Raw genomic sequence first — 26,550 nt, 5'->3', positions numbered from 1 at the left:
AAGGAATCTACACAAATGATATAATTACAGTGCAATTTTTTTCATCTCTTTCAACTCTTTTCAAGAGTTTAATATCCTAAAATACTCATTATTCTTAGTAAAATAATGCATCTGGCTACAGTGAGAATATGCTGACTTCAACAACAGAAATTATAAGAGCCATCGCTATGTATATTAATAGGATAGGCAAAATGAAGGGTGAAAATGATCCATATGTAATTGCCCTCTAATCTACAGTGTGGGTATCATATCAATAATTAAAAGGGGAAATAGGTGTTGCTAAATTTTCAAAGAGGTATGTGAAAAATTGAAACTTGAGGATAAATTAGGTTGGAGCTATATTAAAACTAAAAATAGAGAAAGTGTATTTAGCCAAAAAAAAAAAAAAAAGTGAAGTGACAGAATAAAGTAGATGAAGAAGATAAATTTTTATTTTAATTATCTTCAGCCAACCATTTACCGTTCTAATATTTGGGTCACTATGATAACCCAGGAGACATTTAGTGAAGAAGAGAAAATCCAGAAAACAAAAACCATAAACTATCACTATGTAGATCAACAGCATAATGTGGAAAAGATTAACGAAGAATCAAATCTATGAAAAAATTTGGGATAGCTTTTTTTCAGAAATTGCCTCAAGTTATGTAACCACTTAGAAATAATATCTCCCAACTAAAAAAAAAAAATGATCATATTGGAGAAACAATCATTCTGAAATTAAATTTGCCTAAAAATAAAACCTGATGAACAAATTAGTGAGGAAAACATTAAAAATGTACTTTGAGGAAGTGTTCTTAATTATTCTGGCTCTACAGACTTAGAATAGCTTATTTCTAATTTTTCTTCCTCATTTTCGATATGCTACACAAAAATTCAAGGGAAGAAAAGATACAGTTGACATTTCTACTTTTCACTGTGTTTGCATAAACAGCTCTCCAGGAAGGACACATTTTAAAAATTAAAAACGCAAACACAAAGGACTCATAGAAGCCAAAACAAGAATAGCTACGAAATTCAAACAGGGAGAAGACATGGAGGCTGTCAAAAAAATACACCATAGCAGAGTTTTGAATGCATTAGAGAAAAACACAAGCAAAAGAACAGGTTTCTCCGAAGTCCTCTACTTTTCTTGTCCAATTACTCTATTTTATAGACAATTCTTTTCTTCTATTTACTGACTTGTACTTAATTAAAAAGCAGCCAAGACTCATTTCATTGTTGTAGTATGAATACAAAAGATGAAAATGCAGGAGGACACTCATACTTCATCTAATAACAACATAGGTAATGCTGCCAAAGATTATCCTTTGGGCTCACACAACACTTTATTTCATGACTGAAACTCCCCAAAAAGCAGTAATTCAAGAGAACTGGTAAGTCAGATATTTTTTAGTGTTACAGTTAACTCCTCTGGAGGCTGCATTACTTACTTAAGGTCAAAATAGAGGAGAAGCTTTCTTAGGTAAGTAGGATATCACGGTACTAGTACTCAGGGATCTCGGGCACTAGAATGGAAGCCTTTACTCCCTGGCTTCATATGGAATGGTGCCTCCAATGACTTCTCTGATATCAGGAATAAGGTAAATTTAGAGTGTGACTAATAAGTTAGCATTTACCTCATTCCCTGTGTATATCTATAAAAAGAATATATTTGACCCATTGATATTATTTACATTGGTGTCCTGAATCCACAATTCCTAGTGATTAGAAGATTAAATATGAATTTTAAGAATATCCAGTGAATGTTCATCAAACAAGGCAAGGTACACTAGAAAACTGCAGGGCAACCTGAACACACAAATTTAATATATATAATGTGACTCAGGAAAGCAAAAGAAGATTTAGAAAATAGTCAATTTAAGACATAAATCAGCGTATGTGACAAAGATGACATTAGAAACATTCCACTAATATAATCATTTGAGAGCATGCAGAGCAAAAGCATAAAGGAAATAATTTATATTTTCAAAATCATAATGGAAAGAATCATTATAGAGCTGAATTTTCAATTTACTCTGGTATTTCTTTGGCTTTAAATGCTTCCTTTGAAATCCACTGGCATTTTTAATAGCGCATTTGTAACTAAAAATTGATTTTATAAAGGGCACTGATATGATTAATAATGATTTTTCCCTCTGTATTTTGAAAAATTTACATTAACATACTTTGGCATTTTGCATATAAGCAACATGCTGCAGAATTACACAACTATTTTATCTACGTTCTTTTTCCCCCATTACTTTTATTTTGCTTCAAACAGGAACTTGAAAATAAATACAAGAAACATCTTTACTTACAATAGAGGTTTTTTGGTTTTTTTGTTGTTTTAATTTAATTTTTTTTTGTTTTTAATTCTTTAGAGATCTAACTATTTCTACTCACTTGAGTGTCTTTCCACTTGGTAATAAAGCTATTTTCTATGTCCATTTGTTTGACTTGGTCTTCTTTAACCTGTTTAAAATATAATTTGGGACATTCTAATAAAATACAAGGAGTGATGGTACTCGTCCTCACATAACTCTTCAGGAATTTAAAGACCAACAATTTAAAAATAAATGAGAATGGCCATCTTAATCAGCACAGGCCCATATAGTAGGGCAGAAATAAAGTCAACATGACAGAGCTTCATAAAATTCAGAGCATTTTCTGATGATATTACTTCAAGCTGTGGATTCCATCAATGGAAGCTGTATCACTAAGCAACTTAATAAGCAAAGGGGCTGACAAATGATTCGCTACAATATTTATGTAAGTTGAGAGACAGGACTCATGCCTCAAACTGAAATCCTCATTAAGTGCATATGAAATATCCACCACGTAAGGTTAGAGTTAGCAAAACTACAAAGATAACCATTAATTTTTTTTATTCAGGTAACAGTACAAAAAATAGAAAATAAAGAGAGCATGTAAAGCCACATGTTATTTTTGTTCCTAATTCTTTCATTTCTCAGCATCAGAATTATTGCAAAGAAGCTGCTGTTGATCAAAAACAGTGGACACATATAGAAAGAAAAAAGAGATCAAAGAGCAAAGAGAATCCAACAATTTTGGTGTCCATTCCTATATAAAATAAGATACAAAATGCTTGTTTTTATTTTCCTAAAATAGTTTTTTTCCCTTTAGGAATATTGTGATCACTTACTAAAAGAAGGTAAGCCTACATATAATAACCTATTACAGGGCAGCCCGGGTGGCTCAGAGGTTGAGCACCTGCCTTCAGCCCAGGGCGTGATCCTGGAGACCCAGGATCAAGTCCCACGTCGGGCTCCCTGCATGCAGCCTGCTTCTCCCTCTGCCTGTGTCTCTGCCTCTCTCTCTCTCTCTCTCTCTCTCATGAATGAATAAATAAGATCTTTAAAAAATAATAACCTATCACACTAGCCCACTTGATTTCAACTAACATAGCCACAACCCTGGAAAACAAGAAGTCTTATACAACACCATTTAACAGAGGGCCCCAAAGTTAGTACTCTGACAGTGGTAATTAAGATGCCAGTGGTAATCAAATGATGAAACTGGAGCTTTGATCCAGATCCCTTAAATTCTCCCCCACCCCCATATTCAAACCCTGGGCTTATTTCCTCTATTTTTACTTCTTTCAACTAAGAAATCATCCTCATTCTGACAGTTTTCTGATGAAACACGAATATATTGACTTCATAAAATAGCAAACTGAAAGTCAAAAAATTAAAACTGTTAACTTAGTAAAAAACCACAGGATATTATATCAGGATTTTATTCACTTCTAATTCAGACACTATAAAAAGAAAACACTAAAATGCATTCAATTGCAGAATTTATCAGCCTGGTATTTATTACTAAATTTGTGAAAGTCTAGATACACTTAATGCATACATATACTGACAAGGGAAAAAAGCCACAGAATCACCGTAAGTAGAAATATTCTGTACAAAAGACACCACCACATGGCTTTAAAAACAGCCAAAATTAAATGAATGGCTATAGCTTAAAAGGCTAGTTGAACCTAACATATTAAAGATCATATAACTATCCCTTATTTTTAGACATTCATAAAAACTTGATTATAAACATCCTAATATATATATATATTTTTCAACAGTAACATCAAAACTATTTTAACAAGGGCAGGATATAAAATATTTACCTCAAATATCTCAACATAATTGTTAATTAAGTCCTCGATTACATTCACTTCTTCACTAGTTTGTCCCTTAGTTTGAAACAAACAGGATGAAAAGACCAAGGCCAAATTATGTGCATTCATATGATTGATTTCTGAGCACTTCTGAACCCTGTTAGAGAAAAGCAAAACTCATTACAACACACGTTTATATGAAAATTTCACAGAACTTTAGTCACAATACCCATTTGTCATTACTTAGCACACACATACTGAAGGTCTCTAACATAACCAGTATGGTGGTGATTTAAAGAAAAATGCACAGTTCTTTCTTCCAAGTAGTTTACAGTCTAGCTAAGAGCATAAGAAAAAAATAAAAGAAGATATGACTACAGGTTATAAAGCAGTGCCAAGTGATTGGAGGGACTCACCATGTCCAAATAGTCACAGATAATGGTGCAATCTGAGGCTAAGGATTAAGATACGCTTGCACAATGGTGGAAAATGACTAACGGGACTGAACCATAAATGAAAGAGGGGATAAGGGGCAGTAGGTAAGTCGGAAACAAGGCAAGAGAGGTGAACTGGGAGGCGTATAGGAGAGAGCTCCAAATTCAAGATTCAAGGAAGAGCTGAGTTTTCCAGGAAGGGATAAATCAGGTGAGAAAATATTTGGCAGCATGTGTTTGTATAGTTATTCAAAATTGAATATTATCTTTCAAAAAGCAAACAACTTAAAAATACAAGTATACTTTTCTTGGATATAACTAAGAATGACTTTTTACAATGAACAGACACGACCAGAAGAGTTGACTCTCCCCATGAGTAGGCTACAATATTTGTGTCTTATGAAGATCACTTAAAAGGACAACTGACCTTTGAATAACAACACAGTCTGAACTCTGTGGGTCCACTTACATGCGGATTCTTTTCCATAAATACAGTATAGTACAATAAATGTGTTTTCCTTCTGATTTTCTTAATAACATTTTCTTTTATGTAGCTTACTTTACTGTAAGAATACAGTATATAATAATACATATATCATACACAATACGTGTTAATTGGCTGTACATGTTACTGGTTAGGCTTCTGGTCAACAGTAGGCTGTTAGTAGTTAACTTTGAGGGAGTCAAAAGTTATAGATGGGTTTTCAACTGTGTGAGGGAGCAGTGCCCCTAAATCCTGCTTTGTTCAAGGGTCAATTCACACATGTTAAGTGCAAAGTCATTTAAAAAATACTAATAAGATACCCCAAGATATTGGGGTGAAGATTGGCTTCACCCCAATAAAAGGGAATTTACATAGTTACAAATGCACAGATGACACCTATAAGTGACACACATGGATGTATCTGTTGATGCTACTTGCCACTGACTACATATAATAGGACCCTGCTTAATTGCATAATTAGATTTATAAAAGTTAAAATACATACTAAAAAAGGAGACCAAATGTACCAAAGGAATAAAACAAGACTAAGTTAGGTACACCTGTCTATAAAAAGCAGAGATTCTAGTAGTTACAAAAAAGAGTAAAAGGTGATGTAACAAACTCACAATAAAATACCAAATTGCCTAGCAGAGACAGAACAAGTGCAATCATCATATGTGATTTATAAGATGCAAAAGGAATTGCAGGTTAATAGAGGAGGGTGTAATAATTGTGGGCATCCCTCTCAAAACCACTCCTGTACTTTTATCACACTAAATTATAAATATCTAGAAAATTTATCTGCAAGTCTGCCTGTGTTACTAGAAACGAAGCATCTCCCCATCAGGGACTCTTGCTTTAATCACACTGGAGTGTGTAATAAATATCTGGTGAATGGAATTAAGTAAATGTTAGTCATGGAGGAAGCGATCTGTTATCTGAGGCAGGGATGGAATTAAATGCTAAATCAACCTGACCTTATCCAAATCGACCTCTCAAACTTCTGACAACTCTATCAAACGTCCCCACCTTTTGTGAGACTTCCTTCCGCGATAGCATCCTCCTTTGCTACTCTTCATCTCTCTTCTCTTCCATTTCTGCAGCTGCCTTAATTTCTGGCATAAAGTCCACACTACACAGTTTTTTTCCTTCCCTTCCTTTATTTCTATGCCGCACACCCGATCATTCCCAAGGATTCCTACTCAGCCCACTGAGTCCGTTCTCACGCAGGCCTTCTCATTAGAAGCCCAAGGAAACGGTTTCCTGATTACTTTCTCTGCATCTATTCTAATCTCTTTTCAATCAATCCCATTCATGGGTTATTGTCCCAAAACAAATCTGATCACTCTTTATGGCTTAAAGGAATAAAATCTAAATGTTTTTACATGACCATCTGAGCCTTTCACAACCACCTGCCAGCCAACTACAAACTAGCTCATCCCCTAGCACACCTGTTTCCTAGAAAATACCCTCTACTCATTTCTCGTTACTTATGTTTCTTTCACATCCTCCTCTTACACCCCTTTAGATGTGAAGCATCCCCTATATGTCAACACACGACAAATCACTCAATCTTTCCTCCTATGATAAATTTTTTTATATTAAAAGCTGTCCCAATGTTGCTGTGTTTCCTAAAAAAATATAAAATGTCCTGCAGCACTCCTGTGCATTCACTCGGACATCCAGATGCTCAGGTTGGGAATGGTGGTCTTAAGACTTTTCGTCTTCCTGTATGTTTTTTTTTTTTTAAGATTTTATTTATTTATTCACGAGAGACACAAGGAGAGAGGCAGAGGCAGGCAGAGGGAGAAGCAGGTCCCGCCGGAGAGCCTGATGCGGGACTCGATCACAGGACCTGGGATCACAACCTGAGCCAAAGAAGCTCAACCACTGAGTTACCCAGGTGCCCAGGGGATTTCATTTTAAAACCATTTTCTTCACCCATCCTTCCATCCACTTACTCTCTGTCAACTACCAGTTGTTCTCTGTATTTAAGAATCTGGCTTTTTTTTCTTTTTTTTTTGGGGGGGGGGTCTTTCTCCTTGCCTCCCTTCTTTGTTCATTTCTTTCTTCAATTCCATATACACGTGAAATCATATGGTATTTGTCTTTTTCAGTCTGAATTGTTTCACTTACTATAACATCCTCTAAGTCTATTCATATTGCAAATGATGAAAACCTCAATTTTTTTATGGCCGAGTAGTATTTCATTGTGTTTATTTGCTAACTTCTTTATCCACTCATCTATTGATGGACACTAAATGTTGCTTCTATGACTCAGCTATTGTAAATAATACTTCAATAAACATAGGGGTGCATATTTTTTTGAATTAGTGCTTTTACTTTCTTCAAGTAAATACCCAGTAGTGGAATTACTAGACTATATGGTAGTTCTATTTTTAATGTTTTAAGGAACATCCATACTGTTTCTACAGCAGCTACACTATCATATCCCCATCAACAGTGCATGAGGGATCCCTCCTCTCCATATCCTTGCCAACACTTATTATTTTCTGTCTTTTTGATACTAGCCATTCTGACTAGTGTAAGGTGATATCTCATGGTAGCTTTAACTTGCATTTTTCTGATGATAAGTAATGTTGGCCATCCGTATATCTTTGCAGAAATATCTATTCAGGTCCTCTGCCTATTTTTAATCAGATTATTTGTTTTTCTGTCATTGATTTGTAGAAGTTCTTTATATACTTTGAATATTAACTCCTTATCAGATATATCATTTGCAAATACCTTCCCCCAAACAGTAGGCTGCCTGGTTTTGTTGATGGTTTCCTTCGCTGTACAAAAGCATTATATTTTGTGTAGTCCCAATAGTTTAATTTTGCTTTTGTTTCCCTTGCCCAAGAAGACATCTAGAAACATGTTTCTAAGGCAAATGTCAAAGAAATTACTATGTCTTATTCTAGGATTTTTATTGATTCAGGTCTCACATTTATATTTTTTGGAGTATAACTCACCTCATTAAGTTTATTCCTAAATATTTTATTATTTTTGGTGCGATTATGTATGGAATTATTTTCTTAATTTCTCTTTCTGCTACTTTATTATTAGTCTCTAGAAATGCAACAGATTTCTGTATTTTTGTTTTGTATCCTATGACCTTACTGAATACATTTATCAATTCTAGTAGCTTTTTGGTAGATTGATCCATTTTTAAGATATGATGGGAAATTCTCAGTCACAGAAAGTTAGCTATACTACTTTAAATTTAAGTAATAATGACTTATCTAATACCATGTTTGAAATGTCTAAGAAAGTTCATGAAACCACCCACCTGTACAGGTGTTCAATTACAGCTGCCAATGTTGCTCGGTTGACCCCTGGAAGAGTACGTATAAATGCTCCATACTTTTTAATTCTTTCCTTGTCTTCCTGAGTATCTAGAGGTTAAAAACGAAACAAAACAAAACAAAACAATTTTAGGCCTAAACTAATAGTCTGGATTACATATTTGCATTTTAACAGTATTTTAAAACAATATTCATTACTGTATTTCACTAAGTGATCTAATCAAGTTTCAACAGAATAAACATTTGAACTTCTTTAATTCTGGAAAAGCATTTACATCAATATTACATGGTTATAAGCTGTAATTCTAATACTTTCTAATTAAAAACAAAGCACTTTCAAAACCCAGGTTTGCATTTCATTTTCCACTTTATGAACTACTGAACTTCAACTAATAGGAATATATTCAATTTATAACTAAAATTGCAGTGAAAATTGAGAGATAAACCAAAATTACTTTAACTTTGGCTACAGAAAGATTTCACTGTTATTTGAAAATGACATTTCTGATTTTTTTTTCTTGTGAAATCATAAAAGTCTTACCAAAACGATGAACCATCCCAAAGCTATGAATTGCATTACTCCACAGATCCATGTACAAGGCCTTTTACCAACCCTGGCACCTCCAACTCCTTGGGAAAGGGAAGGGGGCAATGGAAGGAGTCATGTGTAGGCCCTGATAACTCTGACACAGACTGAGAGGAGGCTGGACCCTCTGTCTCTGTCACTAACAGAACTTGAGTTAGTTATAGAGAGGAAGATGAGAAGGAATTATACTCCCCTCTCCAAACCGTGGAAGTCAAATATATGGAGAAAATAGACTCAGGAACCCCGAAAGTTCCAGACTCTAGAAAATGTGTAATTAGGGTCTGATCTGACCTGCTAAGTCACAGGGGAAATAAAAGGCCATTCTTCAAATAAATAACTTGTGCTGATTTTGTATCTTAAGGGAATTGCACTTATATATTCCTTTGCAATTCCCAACTACCTTTGGAAACAAGATTTTTTTATTTTCTGCTTAGCCCTACCTATTCTATTCACAGAAAACCAGCAGCACATTAATGATTCTTTAAAAGTACACGGTCACTTATAAAGGGCATTAGGATCCCTGGGGAGGTAGAAACTCTGTGGTACATGTTTGAAGTATACTCCTATTTAAAACTGTAACTGATAGCTCTTTTATACTGATTAAGCCCGCTGATAAGGTCTATAAAAGTAAACATGACCATATAGACTTAAATGTGCTAGCAGGTGACTTTCTAAAAAAGGGGAAAATACCCAAATTATATTCAAAGGACTATAATGGAACTGAATGAAGAATTATCAATACAGTACAATCAATACAATCCAAACACTCTCTTCTCATCCAGTTTCTAACTATACTGGTATGTATTTATTTATTTATTTACTTTTTAAGATTTTATTTATTTATTCATGGGAGACACAGAGAAAGAGGCAGAGACACAGGCAGAGGGAGAAGCAGACTCCATTCAGGGAGCCTGACATGGGACTCGATCCTGGGTCTCCAGGATCATGCCCTGGGCTGAAGGCGGCGCTAAACCGCTGAGGCACCCGGGCTGCCCTAGTGGTATTTATTTAATAAAATATAGTTAGTACTACCACACTTATAACAAGAATTCATGTTAATGCAGTATATTTTCACAAATCTAATAAGGGTAAAATAGATATTTTCAAAGCAAAGCTTAAGTAATTTGAAAGTAAAACTTAAGATAGATTTCAGGTCATATAGAAAATACAATGAACTGTTCAGCTAGCCACAGACTTCAGACAATTTATTGGTGTTCTTAGGAAAAGAGACCATAGATCATATTAATAGGTGGTATGACACCATAAGGCATTCTTTGCCTCAATGCACAGGACCCAAGAGATCTCTCCTAATATGAGGTCATCCAGAAAGTTCCAGGTTATTCTTGTCAGATCCAATACAGAGCACTTCTGATAAGTCAGGGTGAGCTATGCTGGATCTAAAAGCAAACAATTTTAAGACTATCTGACCTAGTATCCAAAACCTTCTCCAAGTAAATTCTCAAAAAATTCACACACAAGTAAAAAGTGAACACGTTCCTCTTTGATACACACTATCTACCAACTACCTCCTCCTGGTAGATTGACAACATGAAAGACATCTTGTCACAGAACCTGATAATTGAACAAAAGTATATTTGCCTCAAATTTTTGATAACTGGTTTTAAAATAAAGACAAATTGGAAGCCTTTATAGAGATGCTATAAATAATTTCATAGTTATAAATTATGATAAAATCTTGAGACAAAAATAAGGGGGGCAAGGTAATTGGGCTTAAAGAGATATATTATCTGATTCCATATTTTATATCCCATATAATTATGCAATCAACTTTCTTTTTGATTAGAGGTGAACCTATTGATTTGAGAAATACCAGGAAGCAAATAAAGGGCTTCTGGATTGGCAAACTGTGAAAAGCTTTATTTTAATAACAATCCCATTCCCCTCTTACTGACACTGATATGGGTCATTCTTGGGATAGTTTTTCACCTGTGGATGTTTTATGACATAATTTCTACATTAAACTCTTAAAATATCATATTTACATTGAGATTAAATAAATACTTTAATTGAAAAAGCCTATTTCTCAACAGAGAAACATCATATAGTTAAATTCAAAGGTGAATTTTGCAAAAAATCATGATATATATTAAACATACAAGTGAGAAATGTATTAGTAAATTATAGTAAAACGTTAAAATTTTTAATTAAAAAATTCAGACTGAAAATCATTTTGAAAGTACTATAGATACATGAGAAATGTTTGTGGTTCATTAATAGGGATTATATATAAATTATAGGTGTGGGACAAATAATACAGAATAATAAAAATGAAAATAGTCCTATTAGAAAGATTAAAAGTATTGTTTAGGGATGCCTGGGTGGCTCAACAGTTGAATATCAGCCTTTGGCCCAGGGCATGATCCTGGAGTCCCAGGATCAAATTCCACATCGGGCTCCCTGCATTGAGTCTGTTTCTCTCTCTATGTCTCTGCCTCTCTCTCTCTGTGTCTCTCATGAATAAATAAAATCTAAAAAACAAAAACAAAAACAAAAATAAAAGTATGTTTAAAAGGCTTCATTTTTGTAATGCTTTTGTAAAAGGAGTTATTTTGAATTAATAGATGTAAATTGAAGTTTTACTGAATCAACCCAGTATTTTAATAAACTACCTCTCGAGGATCATTTTACACTGTAGCAAAGTTGCTTTATTTTTTTAATTAATGAAGGGAAAATGAAGAAGGAAAGAGTTTTAAAAATGTTGTTATGTACTCCTATATTGGTAGAATAAATGATAGAGGCAAAGAGCCAATGGGGAAATGGTATAAAACCAACCCTATTTTACATCTTTCATTTTAATCTTAAAGAGAAGTTAATAGCATACATGGACTTGACTGAAACACTTCCAAAGTTAAAGCAAACACTAAGAAATCTGAAAACTAAGAATTAGTTTAACACACTATTTAGCAATCATTACCATACATTTCTTTTGAGGTAGATATAAACAACTATTGATATATTTGCACAATTTCTGTTCTAAGCCATTATGTACATTATTCCTTTCAATATTCAGATTATCAAAGATTGTAAAAAATAATTATCAAATTAGAAGGCAAGCATTTATTATCTTTGGTATCATATGATTACCTAAAGCAGAGATCCAATATGGATAGAGCTCCTTAGTAAGAAGTGCATCGTCAATGTCAGAGAGGAAATTTTTCAACACCCCTGTCACATCTTCAAGCTGATGCTTTCCAGCTCTCAATTTAAAGCTTCTTGCATCCTTTTTGAAACTCTCCAGGAGTTCACTTATGTGCAAAGGATCACCATTCTTTTGATAGATATATTTGCACCCTAAACCTTTGTTAAGAAAAAGTTAAACAAAAAAAGTCAAAAATTGAAATCCATTTTAATATCTTAGAAAAATTTTGTGTTGGGATATTGAACAAGACAAAATCATTAACCAAGAGTTGATATTAACATCATAAGGAAAAGGCTCCCTCACCCACTAATTTTAGCATTTAAAATGCAAACCTGATAAACAAACTATTTCAACCTCAGCTGTTAGCAAGCCCCTGGTCAGCCCTTCCCCCAGTTTTTCATGGTACCACAGGTCCCCTATCTTCACTCTGTCTCCCAGAATTCAAGCTTGTCTCCAGTTTTACCAATAAAAGTGAAGATCTCTGGTATAATTTTTTTTAATGCTCTTGCACTCATATTTGTATATTAATTTCCATTCCACATTTTCATCTTCAAGATGAAGAGCTGAGTCCTCTCCTTTTTTTTTTTTTTTGGAAGGATCAGGAGGAGAGAGAATCTCAAGATCTCAAGCAGGCTACACCCCGAGCACAGAGCCCAACATGAGGCTTGATCTTTCGACCCTGAGATCATGAGCTGAGCTGAAATCAAGAGTTATATGCTTAACCAACTGAGCCACCCAGGTGCCCCAAGGGTCATCTCCTTTTCAAACTTACTGATTCATCAAGTGCCCCATATAAACTACCAGGAAGAGGAGGAGTGGTTAATAAGAGGAAGAGGAATAAAGAGTAGTGATGGGAATAATGATGATATAAACAACAAAAAAATAATGTTATCTTGCCCCCACCCTCTCCCAAGTCTCTGGTCTCTCCTCCTTCCAAAACCCATTGAGTTTCCTGTACTTATGCTTCCTACCATCTCACGCTCTTGTTCATCCTTGAGTCACAATCTTGCTTCTGTGTCCAATCCTACTTTATTGGGACTATCTTCATCAAATATACCAATGACATCCTATTTTCTAGGTGCTTTTCTGTTTTTACTCAGTGAGTAAACACTGAATAAAACGCTACAGTGTTTGACACTCCAAATAAATCCCCGCTGAAATTATTTTAATTCCATGGCTTCCATAACATCACAATATCACAATCCCCATATCTTTCCTCCCACCTTCTCTAGATGACTCTTCCAGTTCTCTATTTATACTGCCATCTAGTATTTACTAATGATTCCAGAAATCCATCCTCAAGTCTCAACTCTTCCTGACTCTCCCACAAAATTCTCTGGGTGACTGCATCCTATTTTATCACTTCTACTACTACATACATCTAGGTTTTCATTTCTAAGATTTCAAACATACACACATACACTTTAATATATAGATACTTTATAACATACATGCAACACACACACACGTACACTATTGTCATGGAAAAATCAAAATAATCTGAGAAATTAAATCTCCTGCCCCATTCACTATTTTACCTGCCAATCCCAATATGTTATTTATCTTGTTCCTGTATCTTATCACATAGCAGTGCCTTCTCCTCAGTCCTTTATAAGTCAGAACTTTTCTTTCTCGCAATGTTAAAATAAAACACATATCACATATATTTTTCATCATAACCTTGCTCTCAAAACCGTCCCCTTCTTTCCATCCCATATACTGTTATTTTTTACACTCAATTCCTCACTACATTTTCACAACACCCTGACCCTTCTCTTGTGTAGCTCTACAGCTGGCTTCCACATTGATAACAGCTTGTTCTGAGATACACGTCTGCTGGTGTTACCAACATGCTTAAAAATCTGCATACTACCTTCCCACAGCCTCAAGGGCAAGTCTGAGTGTATATTACAATGTTTCAGGCTCTACACAAATAAGCTTAACCCTCTTGCCTCTTATCGCCATTCTTCTTTCATTAGGTTCTGACCACATTTAACTACACAAAGTTCCCTCAACAGACAACTTCCCTCATGACTCTATACATGGGCACACCCTGTTCCTCCTCCTAGAATTTCTATTCCCTTCTTCTCCTAACTAGCTCCTGTTTTGTCTTAATCATGGTAGGCACTATATCTTACCCATGAAAATCTCTATGACCACCCTTACTCTGGGTGAAATTCACCCTGTACCAATTTCTAAACCTCTCTACCATAGAATTTTGTACACTTGAGATGTAACTGCTCAGGGGTTTGTCTCTGACTCAAAAATCTGTAAAAATCCAGAAAGCAAAGATTATGTCTTATTCTCTGTATACAGTTAAGTGCATGGTGACTAGAACTTAGTAAAAGCTCAATAAATTAATGTGAGAATAAGCAACTATAAGCAACTTCTATAAAAACAAACAAAAAAAAAAACTAAGTTTTTGAGATATTATGTTTAGTTGTGTGAATTACTAATGGCTAACTCAAGTTAACTGCATGTGAACATAATTTCTCCCCAAAACTAACTACTATAATTCATTCAAAAAATTAAAACTCTAAAAATTTGTGAACTCAGTCAAGTTCAAACCTTGACACTGTGAGCATAAAAAATGGCCTTCAGATTTTAATACAAACGTCATGAAGTTCAAAATAATTGCAACTGTTTAAGCTCTGAGTCAACCACTTGCATTCTGTTCATCACTAGGCATTTTCTTTCTTTCTTTTTCTTTTTTTATGATTTTATTTATTTAAGAGAAAAGGAGATAGCACAAGCAGGGAGGAGGCGCAGAGGGAGAGGGAGAAGCAGACTCTTCACTGAGCAAGGAGCCCCACTAGGGGCTTGATCCCAGGAACCCAGGATCAGGACCTGAGCGGAAGGCAAACACTTAAGCCACTGAGCCACCCAAGCACCCTCACTAGGCATTTTGTAAGTGCATATGATATCTTCCCTTCTATACATCCTGGTAACATTGAGGTTTTCCCCATGTTCTGCTCATTAAAAACAAAACAAAACAAAACATAAAAAGTCTTTCATTGGCTTTATTACTTTAATATGCAAGTTAATGTACCTTGTGCCAGAGTTACAAAGTAGTTTTAATGTATGAAATTTGGTTGAAAATAATCTAATGCTTAATGATTTTAAATTCAAAGAAACACCACAAAGAAAATTCTGATTTCCCCAGAGAAACATTAAATTGGATACACTAGAGCTAATAAAGTTATTTTAATCATTTCTCAGCTTAAGAAAGACCCTATGCCATTATGAAACTAACATGATGTGAAAATTCCCAATGAGGTTACACTCTTGCTAAAACATAATATGTGTGTAATTCATTTATATACCTATGAAATTCAAGTGTGCTAATACTGAATGACTAATAAATGAAGATGATAACCTCCCTCCTCCTCCATTTTCAAATAAACAAATGATTACCATTGATAAGGATAATAGACCTATTATCACAGGTAGGAACTTCATAGAGTAATAGCCACATAATGTGATAACATACATATTTACAGTAGGTATATAATTCAAACATAGTAAATCTCAGTATCTATGATAACTGTACTTGGAATACATATGAAATAAGCAAAATATTTAAAATGGTACTCTCCCCAGAAGAAAATAAATTAATATACACATATTATAAATTTAATTTCTAAAAATTATTTTCTTCATAGCCTTTGTTATTTCTGATATTTTGCTCATATGAGTTTACTGTCAGTTCTCATACTGAATCCCATGATTCACAGCTTTGTCTTTAACTTTTTACTCCCACTGCTGTATTTCCAGTACTAAGATCAATAGCTGGCACACAACAGACAATAAATAAGTAACAAACTAATAACACATGTTTTACTGCAGCTCTCTCACTGATTACACCTTCTTTTCAAATTAAAAACACCCAAGGACACTTCTAATATTGAGAGAAGAAAAATTAAAGTTAATTGCCTTCCAAAATATAAGATCGATCATTTTACTTTCCCACATCTGTAATCTAAATCAATGGCACTTATCTACAGATTAACAGGTAGAAAACATTCTTATATTAAAAATATAGTTAACAAATTTCTATCTTTTATAGTATTAAGGAAATATATAACAGAAGGGATTTGAGGATTTAAAGGAATTTGAAAATAAACATGAAGCATCAAAGCATACTTCATTTACTTTTCAGGTATATCTAAAATATTATCATAGCATATCAAATTAAAATGAAGCTAGACCATGTGTCAACCAGTTGTTTTTTACTTGCAAGCTATTCATAAAAATGCCTGTTTAAATTATGTCAAACTACCACAATAACCATGATTCTTCATGCAAACAATGTGAACAATAGCATGTTGAATGAAATAAGTGCACACATATTTTGAATATATAGCACCAAAAAAATAAATTCTTTTACATATTGTTCACCACTTCTAAAGACATGCTTATTAGGCAACCATTTGCATTCCCCTAGATGTACTATATGGGCTTGTAACCTCTGAAAAATATAGTCTTCGACCTATTTTTAGTATGCATTTTACAAAATATTCTTTCAATATGGCATTTAAATTTTTATGCATGTAAAAGAAGAAAAAAATAGTAAAAGTACATTATGTGATTTAAATTTTATTGGGAGAAGGAATGACATTTGGCTAAACAGTGGCTACATTTGTATTTTTCATTGATGTACTTACAAATATAAAGAGCTCTAATGCAGTCCAATAGAGGTACCACTTAAAAACTCTAAGAATGATACTATGAGTTCTGGGGGTTGAATAAAAACTCTGATACTTACCATACTGTGTAACAAATGCTATACAGCTGTTCACAATAATGGGAACGTCATTTTTGCTGAGCTGCTGATCCTGTAATGCATTACCATCTGTACCTGCTGCTTTTTCAATTGCAGTATGCCAGACTGTGAAATCCAACTTGGTATGCCCATGGATGTATAATGTTCTGTAAAGTTTAAAAGCATTTCAAATTATAATTTGGGTTTTTTAATTCTTGCTTCTAGACAGATGATCCTTACATCCATATAAATATGATCTTGTCTCAAACATGAGAAGAAAAACCCTCCATCTACCACTAGCTTCCATTCAATCTCTCTTTTGCCTGTGCAGTCACGTCTCTCCAGGAAGTACAGGAAGTTCTCTGAATTCATGCTCTCACCTCCCTTCATTTCCTGACCCCCTTCGATTTTGTTTCTGAATAACTGAACTGAAACTACTCTGGCCAGCATCATGGGTGACTGGATTTTGTGGCTACATTTTTCAAGATTTTAGAACTCAATGATTTCATTCCTTAAGGAAAAAAAAATACATTTTGGCTTTTGTAATACAATTCTTTCTGGCTTTTCCTCCTACCTTTCTGGTCGTTCAATTTCTATACAAGCTCACTTCCTTTTCTGAACTTCAGTGCACTCCTATGAACTCCAAGGATTCTGCAGAGACATGTCACTCAGGCCAGTGATTTCATCCCTCTCTTGGAGGTGGTAACTCCCAAATCCCTACCTCCAGTTACAAATTTGTCTCACAGATCAGATCTCCATATGACTGAAAAGCAAAAGCATAAAGCAGCCAAGAGACTGGAAAATGTAATCATCTCCCAAATTCAAATTTTCACTCTTACTTACTTCCTTTGTGACCTTGGACAAGTTATGAACTTTTTGGGGGCCTCAGTTTCATCAGTGGCAAAATGAGGGTAATAATAGTACCTATGTCAACACTCAGTGAATGTAATATTAATAATTAAGTAGTAAGTCATAATACTAATTAATTTGGGAACACCCTCATCTTAACGTGCCACAATTATCTCAAAACTTTCTCCATTCTCATACCAACTGGTACTAAAATTCTCCACTTAACCCACAGAAATTTAGGATTGATTTAATTGTTTTATTTATCTATTTATTTAGTGACAACATGCATGCAATTAGGCAGGGGAGAGGGAGAGATAATTTAAACAGACTCTACACCCACCACACCTGACTGGGAACTTAATCTCACAACTCTGACCCACCCAGGCACCTCAGGGTTAATTAATCTTAAATTGGTTCCAACCCCCCATTACTGCCATGTGAATTCTGTTGATTCTTATTGCTGGATATATTTACTCTGCTTCCTATTCATTCCAACATTGTTTGATTTCAGATCTTCACACTGCTCCTTAAGGTTGTTAAAATGCCTCCAAATAAACTTCCCTTCCCACTTCTTCACCTCTTTGTTTTCCACTCAGGACTGCCAAAATGATCTAATATGCAAAACTAATCTCCTTCAAGACTGGAAGAACTGATCTACCTCACACACAGAAACAGAGAGAGAGGCAAAATAAGGAGAAAGAAGAATATGTTCTTAATGAAGGAACAAAAAACAAAATCCCAGTAAAAGAACTAAACAAAGCAGAGATAAGCAACCTACCGGATAAAAAAATTCAAAGTAATGGTCATACCCCTAAACCAGCTTCTCAAGAAATATTAAAGGGGTCTCTCTCAGTGGAAACAAAAGACCAAAAGTGACAAAGACAAAAAAGGATCTGAGAAAATCTCCAGGAACAACAAAACAAGTAATAAAATGGCAATACATAACTATCATGGTAATGGTAAATATAACGTAAAGAAAGTGAGTCAACAACCTACATAGCTAAAATACAGTTTTAAAGACAAAAGTAGTAAAATCATCTAGGACTACATAAGTAGCCAAAGGATACACAAGATAATAATGTGTAAAATGCGACGTCAAAAACATAAAAGGTGAGGGGTAGAGTTAAAATATAGTGCTTTCAGAATATACTTGCACATAAATGACAAACTACTATACACTAAGGATATTATATATGAATCTCATGAAAACCACAAACCAAATGTCTATAAAGCTGCACAAAAAAATGAAGAAAAAAGAATATAGACTTAACAACTAGGAGCAAATGTCACCAAATCATAAGGGAAGAGATGAAAAGAAGGAAGGCACAAAAAAATTACAACACCAACAAGAGAAAACAATTCACAAAATGGCCAATAGGTACATATCTATCAATAATACTTCAAATGTAAATGAACTGAATGTTCCAATCAAAAGACAAGGTGGGGTGCAGTGAGTGGATTTTTTTAAAGGATATATATATATATATATATATATATATATATATATATATAAGCTGCAGGTTTTGCCGTTGGGAAAGCCACTGACCGGATGGATGCTTTCAGAAAAGCAAAGAACAGAGCAGTTCACTATTTGCATTATATAGAACGATACGAAGACCATACAATATTCCACGATATTTCTTTAAGATTTAAAAGGACGCATATCAAGATGAAGAAACAACCCAGAGGCTACGGCCTCTGCTGCCATCGGGCCATCATCACCATCTGCCGGCTCACTGGCATCAAAGACATGTATGCCAAGGTCTCTGGGTCTGTCAACATGCTCAACCTCACACAGGGCCTCTTCCATGGGCTCTCCCACCAGGAAACCCATCAACAACTGGCTGATAAGAAGAGTCTACATGTCGTAGAATTACGGGAAGAATGTGGCCCTCTGCCCATCGTGGTTGCCCCCCCAAGGGAGCCTTGAGAAAGGAACCAGAGCTAGAGGATGAGGTTCCAGACATCAAACTGGACTGGGAAGAAGTGAGGGCCGCACAGGGAATGAAGCGCTCAGTGTGGTCAAATTTGAAGAGAGCTGTCACCTGAGCTTCCCCTGGCCCTGTACTGCTGCAGTAGTAGCTGGTGCTGTCCAGCACGTGGAGAGACTCAGCCCCTCACGTTTTGGAATGTCACTCTCTAAAGGAAAGGCTAACCTTCTTTATTTACAAATAACCTTCTTTATTTACAAATAATAAATAACTATACCTTTAAAAAATATATATATATTTTGTATATACATATATATACACATATATGTATATATACATATATACATACATATATATGTATATATATACAAATAATAAATAACTATAGCTTTAAAATATATATAAATAATATATATACACACACACACACACACACACATATATGCTGTTTACAGGAGACTCACTTTAGATCTAAAGACACAAACTGAAAGTGAAAGGATGAAAATGATATCCCATGCAAATGGAAATAAAAAGAAAGCTGGTGCAGTAATACTTATATTACATAAAGCAGATTTTAAAACAACAAAAAAATGTAACAAGCGACAAAAAAGAACATTACATAATGATAAAGGGATCAACCCAACAAGAGAGTAGAAGGCTTATAAATATCTGTGCACCCCCCATATGGACACCTAACTATATAAAGCCAATATTAAGACATAAAGGAATAAATTGACAGTAACACAATAATTGAGGACTTTAACATCCCACATACATCAATGGATATATCATCCAGACAGAAGCTCAATAAGAAAACAACGTGTTAGAGAAGAAGTACTTAATAGATATATACAGAACATTCTACTCAAAAACAGCAGAATAAAGTCTCTTCCAGTGCACATGGAACATTCTCTAGGACAATTCTCATGTTAGACTACAAAACAAGTCTAATTAAATTTAAGAAGACTAAAATCATTTCAGGCATGTCTTCCAACCACAGTGGTATTAAACTGGACATCAATCACAACATGAAAACTGGTGAAAATATAACCACACGGAGGCTAAATAACATGCTACTACACAACCAAGCTGTCAATGAAGAGATCAAAGAGGAAATTAAACATGGAAACAAATGAAAATGGAAACACAACAGTAAAAATTCTATAACATGCAGCAAAACCAGTTCTAAGAAGTTTACAGCAATAAAGAGCTGCCTTAAGAATTTATAAAAAAAATATTGAGTTAGCAATCTAACCTTACACCTACAGGAACTAGAAAAATAAGAACAAAGCCCAAACAATCCAATTAAAAAACTGGCAGAGGACCTGAACAGACATTCTCCAAAGAAGACCTTCAGATGGCCAACTGACACATGAAAAGTTGCTCAACATCACTCATCATAGGGAAATGCAAATCAAAACCACAATGAGCTATCACCTCACACCTGTCAGAAAGGCAAGTATCAAAAAGACAAAAGCAAGTGTTGGTGAGGATGGGAAACAGAGGGAACCCTCATGCACATCTGATAGGAATGCAAAGCAGTGTGGCTACGATAGAAAACAGTATGGAGGCTCCTCGAAATATTAAAAATAGAAATGTTATAAAATACAGCAATTCCACTTCTGGGTATTTATCTGAAAAAAAGATATGAAAACACTAATTCGAAAAGATATATGCACCTCTATGATTCACTGCAACATTGTTGAGAACAGGCCATATCATAGAAGCAACCTAAGTGTCCATCAACAGATGAATGGACACAGGAATGAAATCCTGCCATTTGTGACAACAAGGGTGGATGGAGAAAGACAAATATCATATGATTTCACTTATATGTGGACTCTGAGAAAAACAGAAACTGACCCCTAGATACAGTCAATAATAAGGTGGTTACCAGAGAGTAGGAGGGTGAAGGGATGGAGAGAAAGGGGGAAGGGTACAAACTAAGTAGAAAATACAGGTACAAACTTCCTGTATTTAAAATAATGAGACAGGAGATACAATGAGACAGGACATACAATGCACTGCACAGGGAATTCACTAATATGTAATAATCCTTTAAGGTGACAAATAGCAGGCAGATTTAGTATGGCGATCATTTCACTATATATACATAAATATTGAATTACTATGTGTACACCTGAAACTTAACATTACATGTCAGCAACATTTCAATAAAAAAATTTAAAAACAAATTGATAAATAAATGCAAAGGGAATGGCGTCATTTCCTAATCATTTCTCTCTACAACTCTGGAGTTTTCAAGATTAAAAAGCCTTCATGATCTAGATCATATTTTTCCCTCCAACTCTGCCAGTCTCCTACACTAAAGACACACATTATTTTTATTTTTATTTTTTTTAAAGACACACATTATAAAAAAAAAAAAAAGAAAAAAAATCAGGGATGCCTGGGTGACTCAGGAGTTTAGTGCCACCCCTACAGCCCAGGGTGTGATCCTGGTATCCCAGGATGGAGTCCCACGTCAGGCAAACTGCACGGAGTCTGCTTCTCCCTCTGCCTGTGTCTCTGCCTCTCTCTCTGTGTCTCAAATCAATGAATCAATGAACGAACGAATGAATGAATGAATAAAAATTTAAAAAATCATATTTTACTGCAACAAATATTTCCTGATCTTTGGCTGGCTATTCCAACTCTCCCCCAAGTGTATTCCCGATAATCATCCCTGATGCTCTAACCCTAATGTCCGGATGCTTATTATCCCTTCCTAACTGTGAATCACTGATTTGCCTTTCATTATACCATTTGTTCTATGTATAAATGCTTTTGCTGCTAGAACCCAAACTTTGCGCAGACAAGCAAGGAAGAAAGCATTTTGGTATCTCTAGTCATTAGCATAGTGCATGGTATTTAGTGATATGTCACAATTTTAAAGTCCTATCTCTAGATATAAAATTTGATTTCAGGCAGCCCGAGTGGCTCAGCAGTTTAGCGCCTGCCTTCAGCTCAGGGCATGATCCTGGAGACCCGGGATGGAGTCCCATGTCGGGCTCCCTGCATGGGGCCTGCTTCTCCCTCTGCCTATGTCTCTGCATCTCTCATGAGTAAATAAATAAAATTTTTTAAAACATAAAAATTAAAAAAAAGAAATTTGACTTCAAACACAAGTTTAACATAATGGCTGATGTCTTTATAAATATATTTCTACCAAAGTAAAACTATTTAATCTTGATTGCAAACTCAGAGGGCTACTTAGGATTCAACCTAAAAAGAAAAAAAATGAGCTGTAGAACACTTTTGTTTTGCTTTGTTTTTTTGGGAGGGAGTGGGCGCTCATCTTTTATGTTCCCAATAATTCACTAGCCCTAATTTAAAAAGAAAAGTCCACCTTTCTTTCCTTCAGTTTCTTTTCTATAAACATTTCTCTAAGAAGATAAAGCTACCAGCATCTACTAGCACCCACATTACTAAAATCTTCTGAACTTGCTAGAACTACTTCTTTCCTGACATGCATGCCTCTAATTTTCATCTCTTGCTTTCTGATCTCTGTATCTCTTGTTCTTATTCTCCACAGAACTAAAGCTGCCCTGACCTCCTGTTTCCAAAATTTCCTTTTTGAGGAAATCTGATACTGTAATATTGCTGACCTGCTTTTAGCCTTTTTGTTCATCTCACATCACCTTCAGCTCAAAAGCCTTCTTTTGCTGGGTACATCTGTCTAACTCAAACTACGTAACTCGAGTAACTTCCCTGAGAAATATCAAGCCCCATATTATGTAGACAATCAAAATTATGACCTTCTAAGTTCAGGAGTTCAGGTAAAGAGAAAGTTTTAATTTTCTTTGATTCTTAATTTCTTTTTTTTTAATTTGATACTTTAAATATATACAAAGCATTTGATACTGTTTACTTCTAAACAAACAGGCACAGTGGTATTTTAGCAAGTAGTGAAAGAAATAAAAAATGGAGCAACTCTCCTGCAATACGAGTATACTTCTGCCATCAACTGTGCACATTTCAAACTTTAAATTTTCTTTCTAGTCGGAAGAAATCCCATGATGACAAGTTTAGCTGTCTCCTTGTGAACTAGTGAGGGGTAGAGAACAAGTAATGACAAGTTAACTCCTGAGTCAACTTGTCAAAGACTGAATACTAAAACACAGCATCTGGTGAAGTAGATGTATGACATTTCATAGCCCAGTTCAACAACTCTGTTCTGTGACTCCTATTTAATCTCTGTGCATGAAATAAAATACCAAAAGACATTTTCAACACAAATGCTGGCCGACTTTGTGATTCCAAGCATTAGCAAACAACGATTTTACATTTCTAAATAAGAATTTCAAAATAATACTTCATTTAACGTCTTGAAAATTTGAAAAGTTACTTTGAAGAAGTCTAACTACAGAGAAATAAATTATTCTCATTGTCCATTCCTCAAACATAAATTTTAAAGGGCACTTCAAAGTCATATCAAGAAACATTCTTATATCCTGTAACAAATCAAGACTGTTCAATAACATCTAGAAATGAAGCTCAGGACTTACAAAAACAATTTTCCCAAAATTACATTATAATAACACAAAGTGTAGATAGACTATCATACCCGAGCCTGGTCTACTGCCCAAAATCAGAATATCTTCACAAATAAGATCAATACATTTGGCTGTATAAAAGATAAATACAATCCCATAAAGAACATTTTAAGCACAACTAAAAAGCAGATAGCATGCCCCACGAACATGACTGAAAAAGAGAGTATCTTACCATTTACACAAAAATGAAAACATTGAGTCTTGTAAGTCAGCATTTGGCCAAAACTATTTTGCTTTCATTTCTGAAAAATATTTTTTGCTAAATTTAATATTTAGGTTAACAGCTGCTGGTCTGCTTATTTTGGAGGGTTTTTTATTATTGTTTGCTTTTCTCCAGTACTTAAAAATATTTCAATATACTATCTTCGGGCTTACATTGTTTGTGAGACACTCTCATCTTTATCACCTATATTTAATGTGTCTTTTTTCTCTTGGTATTTAATTTTTTCTCCTCCAATGGTTTTTAGAAATTTGCTTATCATGCTTAAGGCATGATGATCTTAGTACTTATGTGGATTAATAGTTTTTTATCAATTTCATATAATTCTTCAGACTTTACTTCTTTCTCGTCTCTCATTTTGGAATTCTACTTAACATGACACTGCTTGATATTGCTCCAAGCAGTCACTGAGGCTCTGCTGATTTTATTTCATCGTTTCCCTTTCCATGACTGTCTTTTGATAGCTTCTACTGTCATGCTTTCAAGGTCATCAATCTTTTTTATGTGGAATCTTCTATGGCATTAAAGCTGATCCAGTGAAATTTTATTTATTTGTTAATATTTTACTTGAGAGGGGGAGAGAGAGAGAGAGAGAGAGAGAGAGAGAGAGAGAGGACAAGCAAGGAGGAAGAGCAGACACCCCACTGAGCAGAGAGCCAGACACAGTGCTTGCTCCCTGGATCCCAAGATCACCTGAGCAGAAGGCAGATGCTAAACTGACTGAGACAACAAGGCACTCCTGATCCAGTGAAATTTTCTTTACAGATAGTGTATTCCTCAGGTTTAGAAATTCCATTCGGTTCTTTATCCATTTTTTCTCATTATGTTTATGTTTTTACATCTTTGGATGCATTTATAATATTTAATAATCACTATTCCAAGTCTTTGCTAATTCCTTTATCTTTCTCATTTCTGGGTCTGTTCCTGTGAATTGATTTGCAGCTTTCTCATACTAGTAATTTTAACCAAATGCTAGACATTATGAGTGCTGTTTGGGACTGTTGTCTTTTTTTTTTTTTTTTTTTTGAGTTTTGATGTTTATTTTGACATCATTTGCCTGTTTGATCCCGGGAAACTAAATTACTTGTGGAGCACTTGGATCCTTTGGAAGCCTGTTTTTAGGCTTAGCAAAATAAGGTAAAAATAAATCTACCTTTATCCTCAGACTAATTTAGCCTTAAATCTATGATGTTACCTTGTTGGGATCTTTGTCAATCCCCTGTGTGCTCAATGAGGCCTAACTTCCCTGGATGGAATATGAAGATATCCCAATGTCTTCTAAGCTCTGTAAACTGCCTATCTCATAGTACCATGGAAGCTCTTTCTGCCTGGCCTCTGAGAATCTTACCCTACCAATATCCAGATTCATACTGAGCCAGAGGTGAAAGGGAACTTCTATGAAGATTTCCAAAACTCTCTTCTACATATTTACCTCTTTTCTAATATTCTCTCTGGAACATCTTAAGAAAATCTTAACTAAAATCTTAAACTCCTGTCTCTCTCTCTCTACCTTTGCATTATAGTAAAACCACCACAATCTGATCTCACCTTTCTGTGCCATGGACAGACAGAAAAGTGCCTACAGATAGAGACAAGGTGACCTTTTTTTTTTTTAAGACTTATTTATTTATATTTATTTATTCATGAGAGACACAGACTGAGAGAGAGAGGCAGACATACAGGCAGAGAATGAAGCAGGCTTCCTGCAGGGAGCCCGATGTGAGACCCGATCCCAGATCTCAGGATCACGACCTGAGCCGAAGGCAGGCGCCCAACCACTGAGCCACCCAGAAATCCCAAGACAAGGTGATCTTAAATCTTACTTCGTTTGTTTCCCTTCTCTCCACAATCCCAATCCTGTAATGCCAACTGTCCCAAAGTCTGAAAATAGTTTAATATTTTGTCCAGCTTTCTAGCTGTTTGAAATGGGAGGGCATGTTCCATGCCAATTATTTCTTCATGGTCAGAAATAGGAATCTGGCACATTTTTAGTCATTGCATCCATAATCACTCTTATTTTAGTGTACAGAGATACAGGATATTTTTTCCCACACCTTCAGATAAGAGTTTGCTGAATAAAGATGGAATTTTAGCCAGATGCAAGCAAACAATTGTTAAGAAAATCTGCAGATGCAGAGACTGT

The 26,550-nt window shown here is 35.0% G+C and overlaps 1 protein-coding gene and 1 pseudogene across 5 annotated transcripts in view; one reads left to right on the top strand and one right to left on the bottom strand.

The window, feature by feature from the left end:
• ARAP2 (ArfGAP with RhoGAP domain, ankyrin repeat and PH domain 2) overlaps positions 1 to 26,550 on the bottom strand; it is a 189,562-nt gene that overhangs the window by 54,998 nt on the left and 108,014 nt on the right. For 4 of the 5 annotated variants that reach the window (XM_041753307.1, XM_041753306.1, XM_041753309.1 and 1 more), the window contains exons 20-24: positions 16,855 to 17,018; positions 12,035 to 12,247; positions 8,328 to 8,433; positions 4,127 to 4,274; positions 2,383 to 2,451 (exon numbers count right to left, since the gene is read on the bottom strand). In XM_041753307.1, the coding sequence (XP_041609241.1) occupies positions 2,383 to 2,451; positions 4,127 to 4,274; positions 8,328 to 8,433; positions 12,035 to 12,247; positions 16,855 to 17,018 (700 nt within the window). The remainder of the gene's footprint in view (positions 1 to 2,382; positions 2,452 to 4,126; positions 4,275 to 8,327; positions 8,434 to 12,034; positions 12,248 to 16,854; positions 17,019 to 26,550) is intronic. The other variant, XM_041753310.1, reaches the window with a different exon arrangement.
• LOC121489439 lies at positions 18,632 to 19,765 on the top strand (annotated as a pseudogene).

This window comes from Vulpes lagopus, chromosome 4 (genome assembly GCF_018345385.1).
Source record: "Vulpes lagopus strain Blue_001 chromosome 4, ASM1834538v1, whole genome shotgun sequence".
NCBI lineage: Eukaryota > Metazoa > Chordata > Mammalia > Carnivora > Canidae > Vulpes > Vulpes lagopus.
The sequence above is the reverse complement of the archived record's forward strand: the minus strand, read 5'-3'. Positions and strand labels throughout refer to the sequence as shown.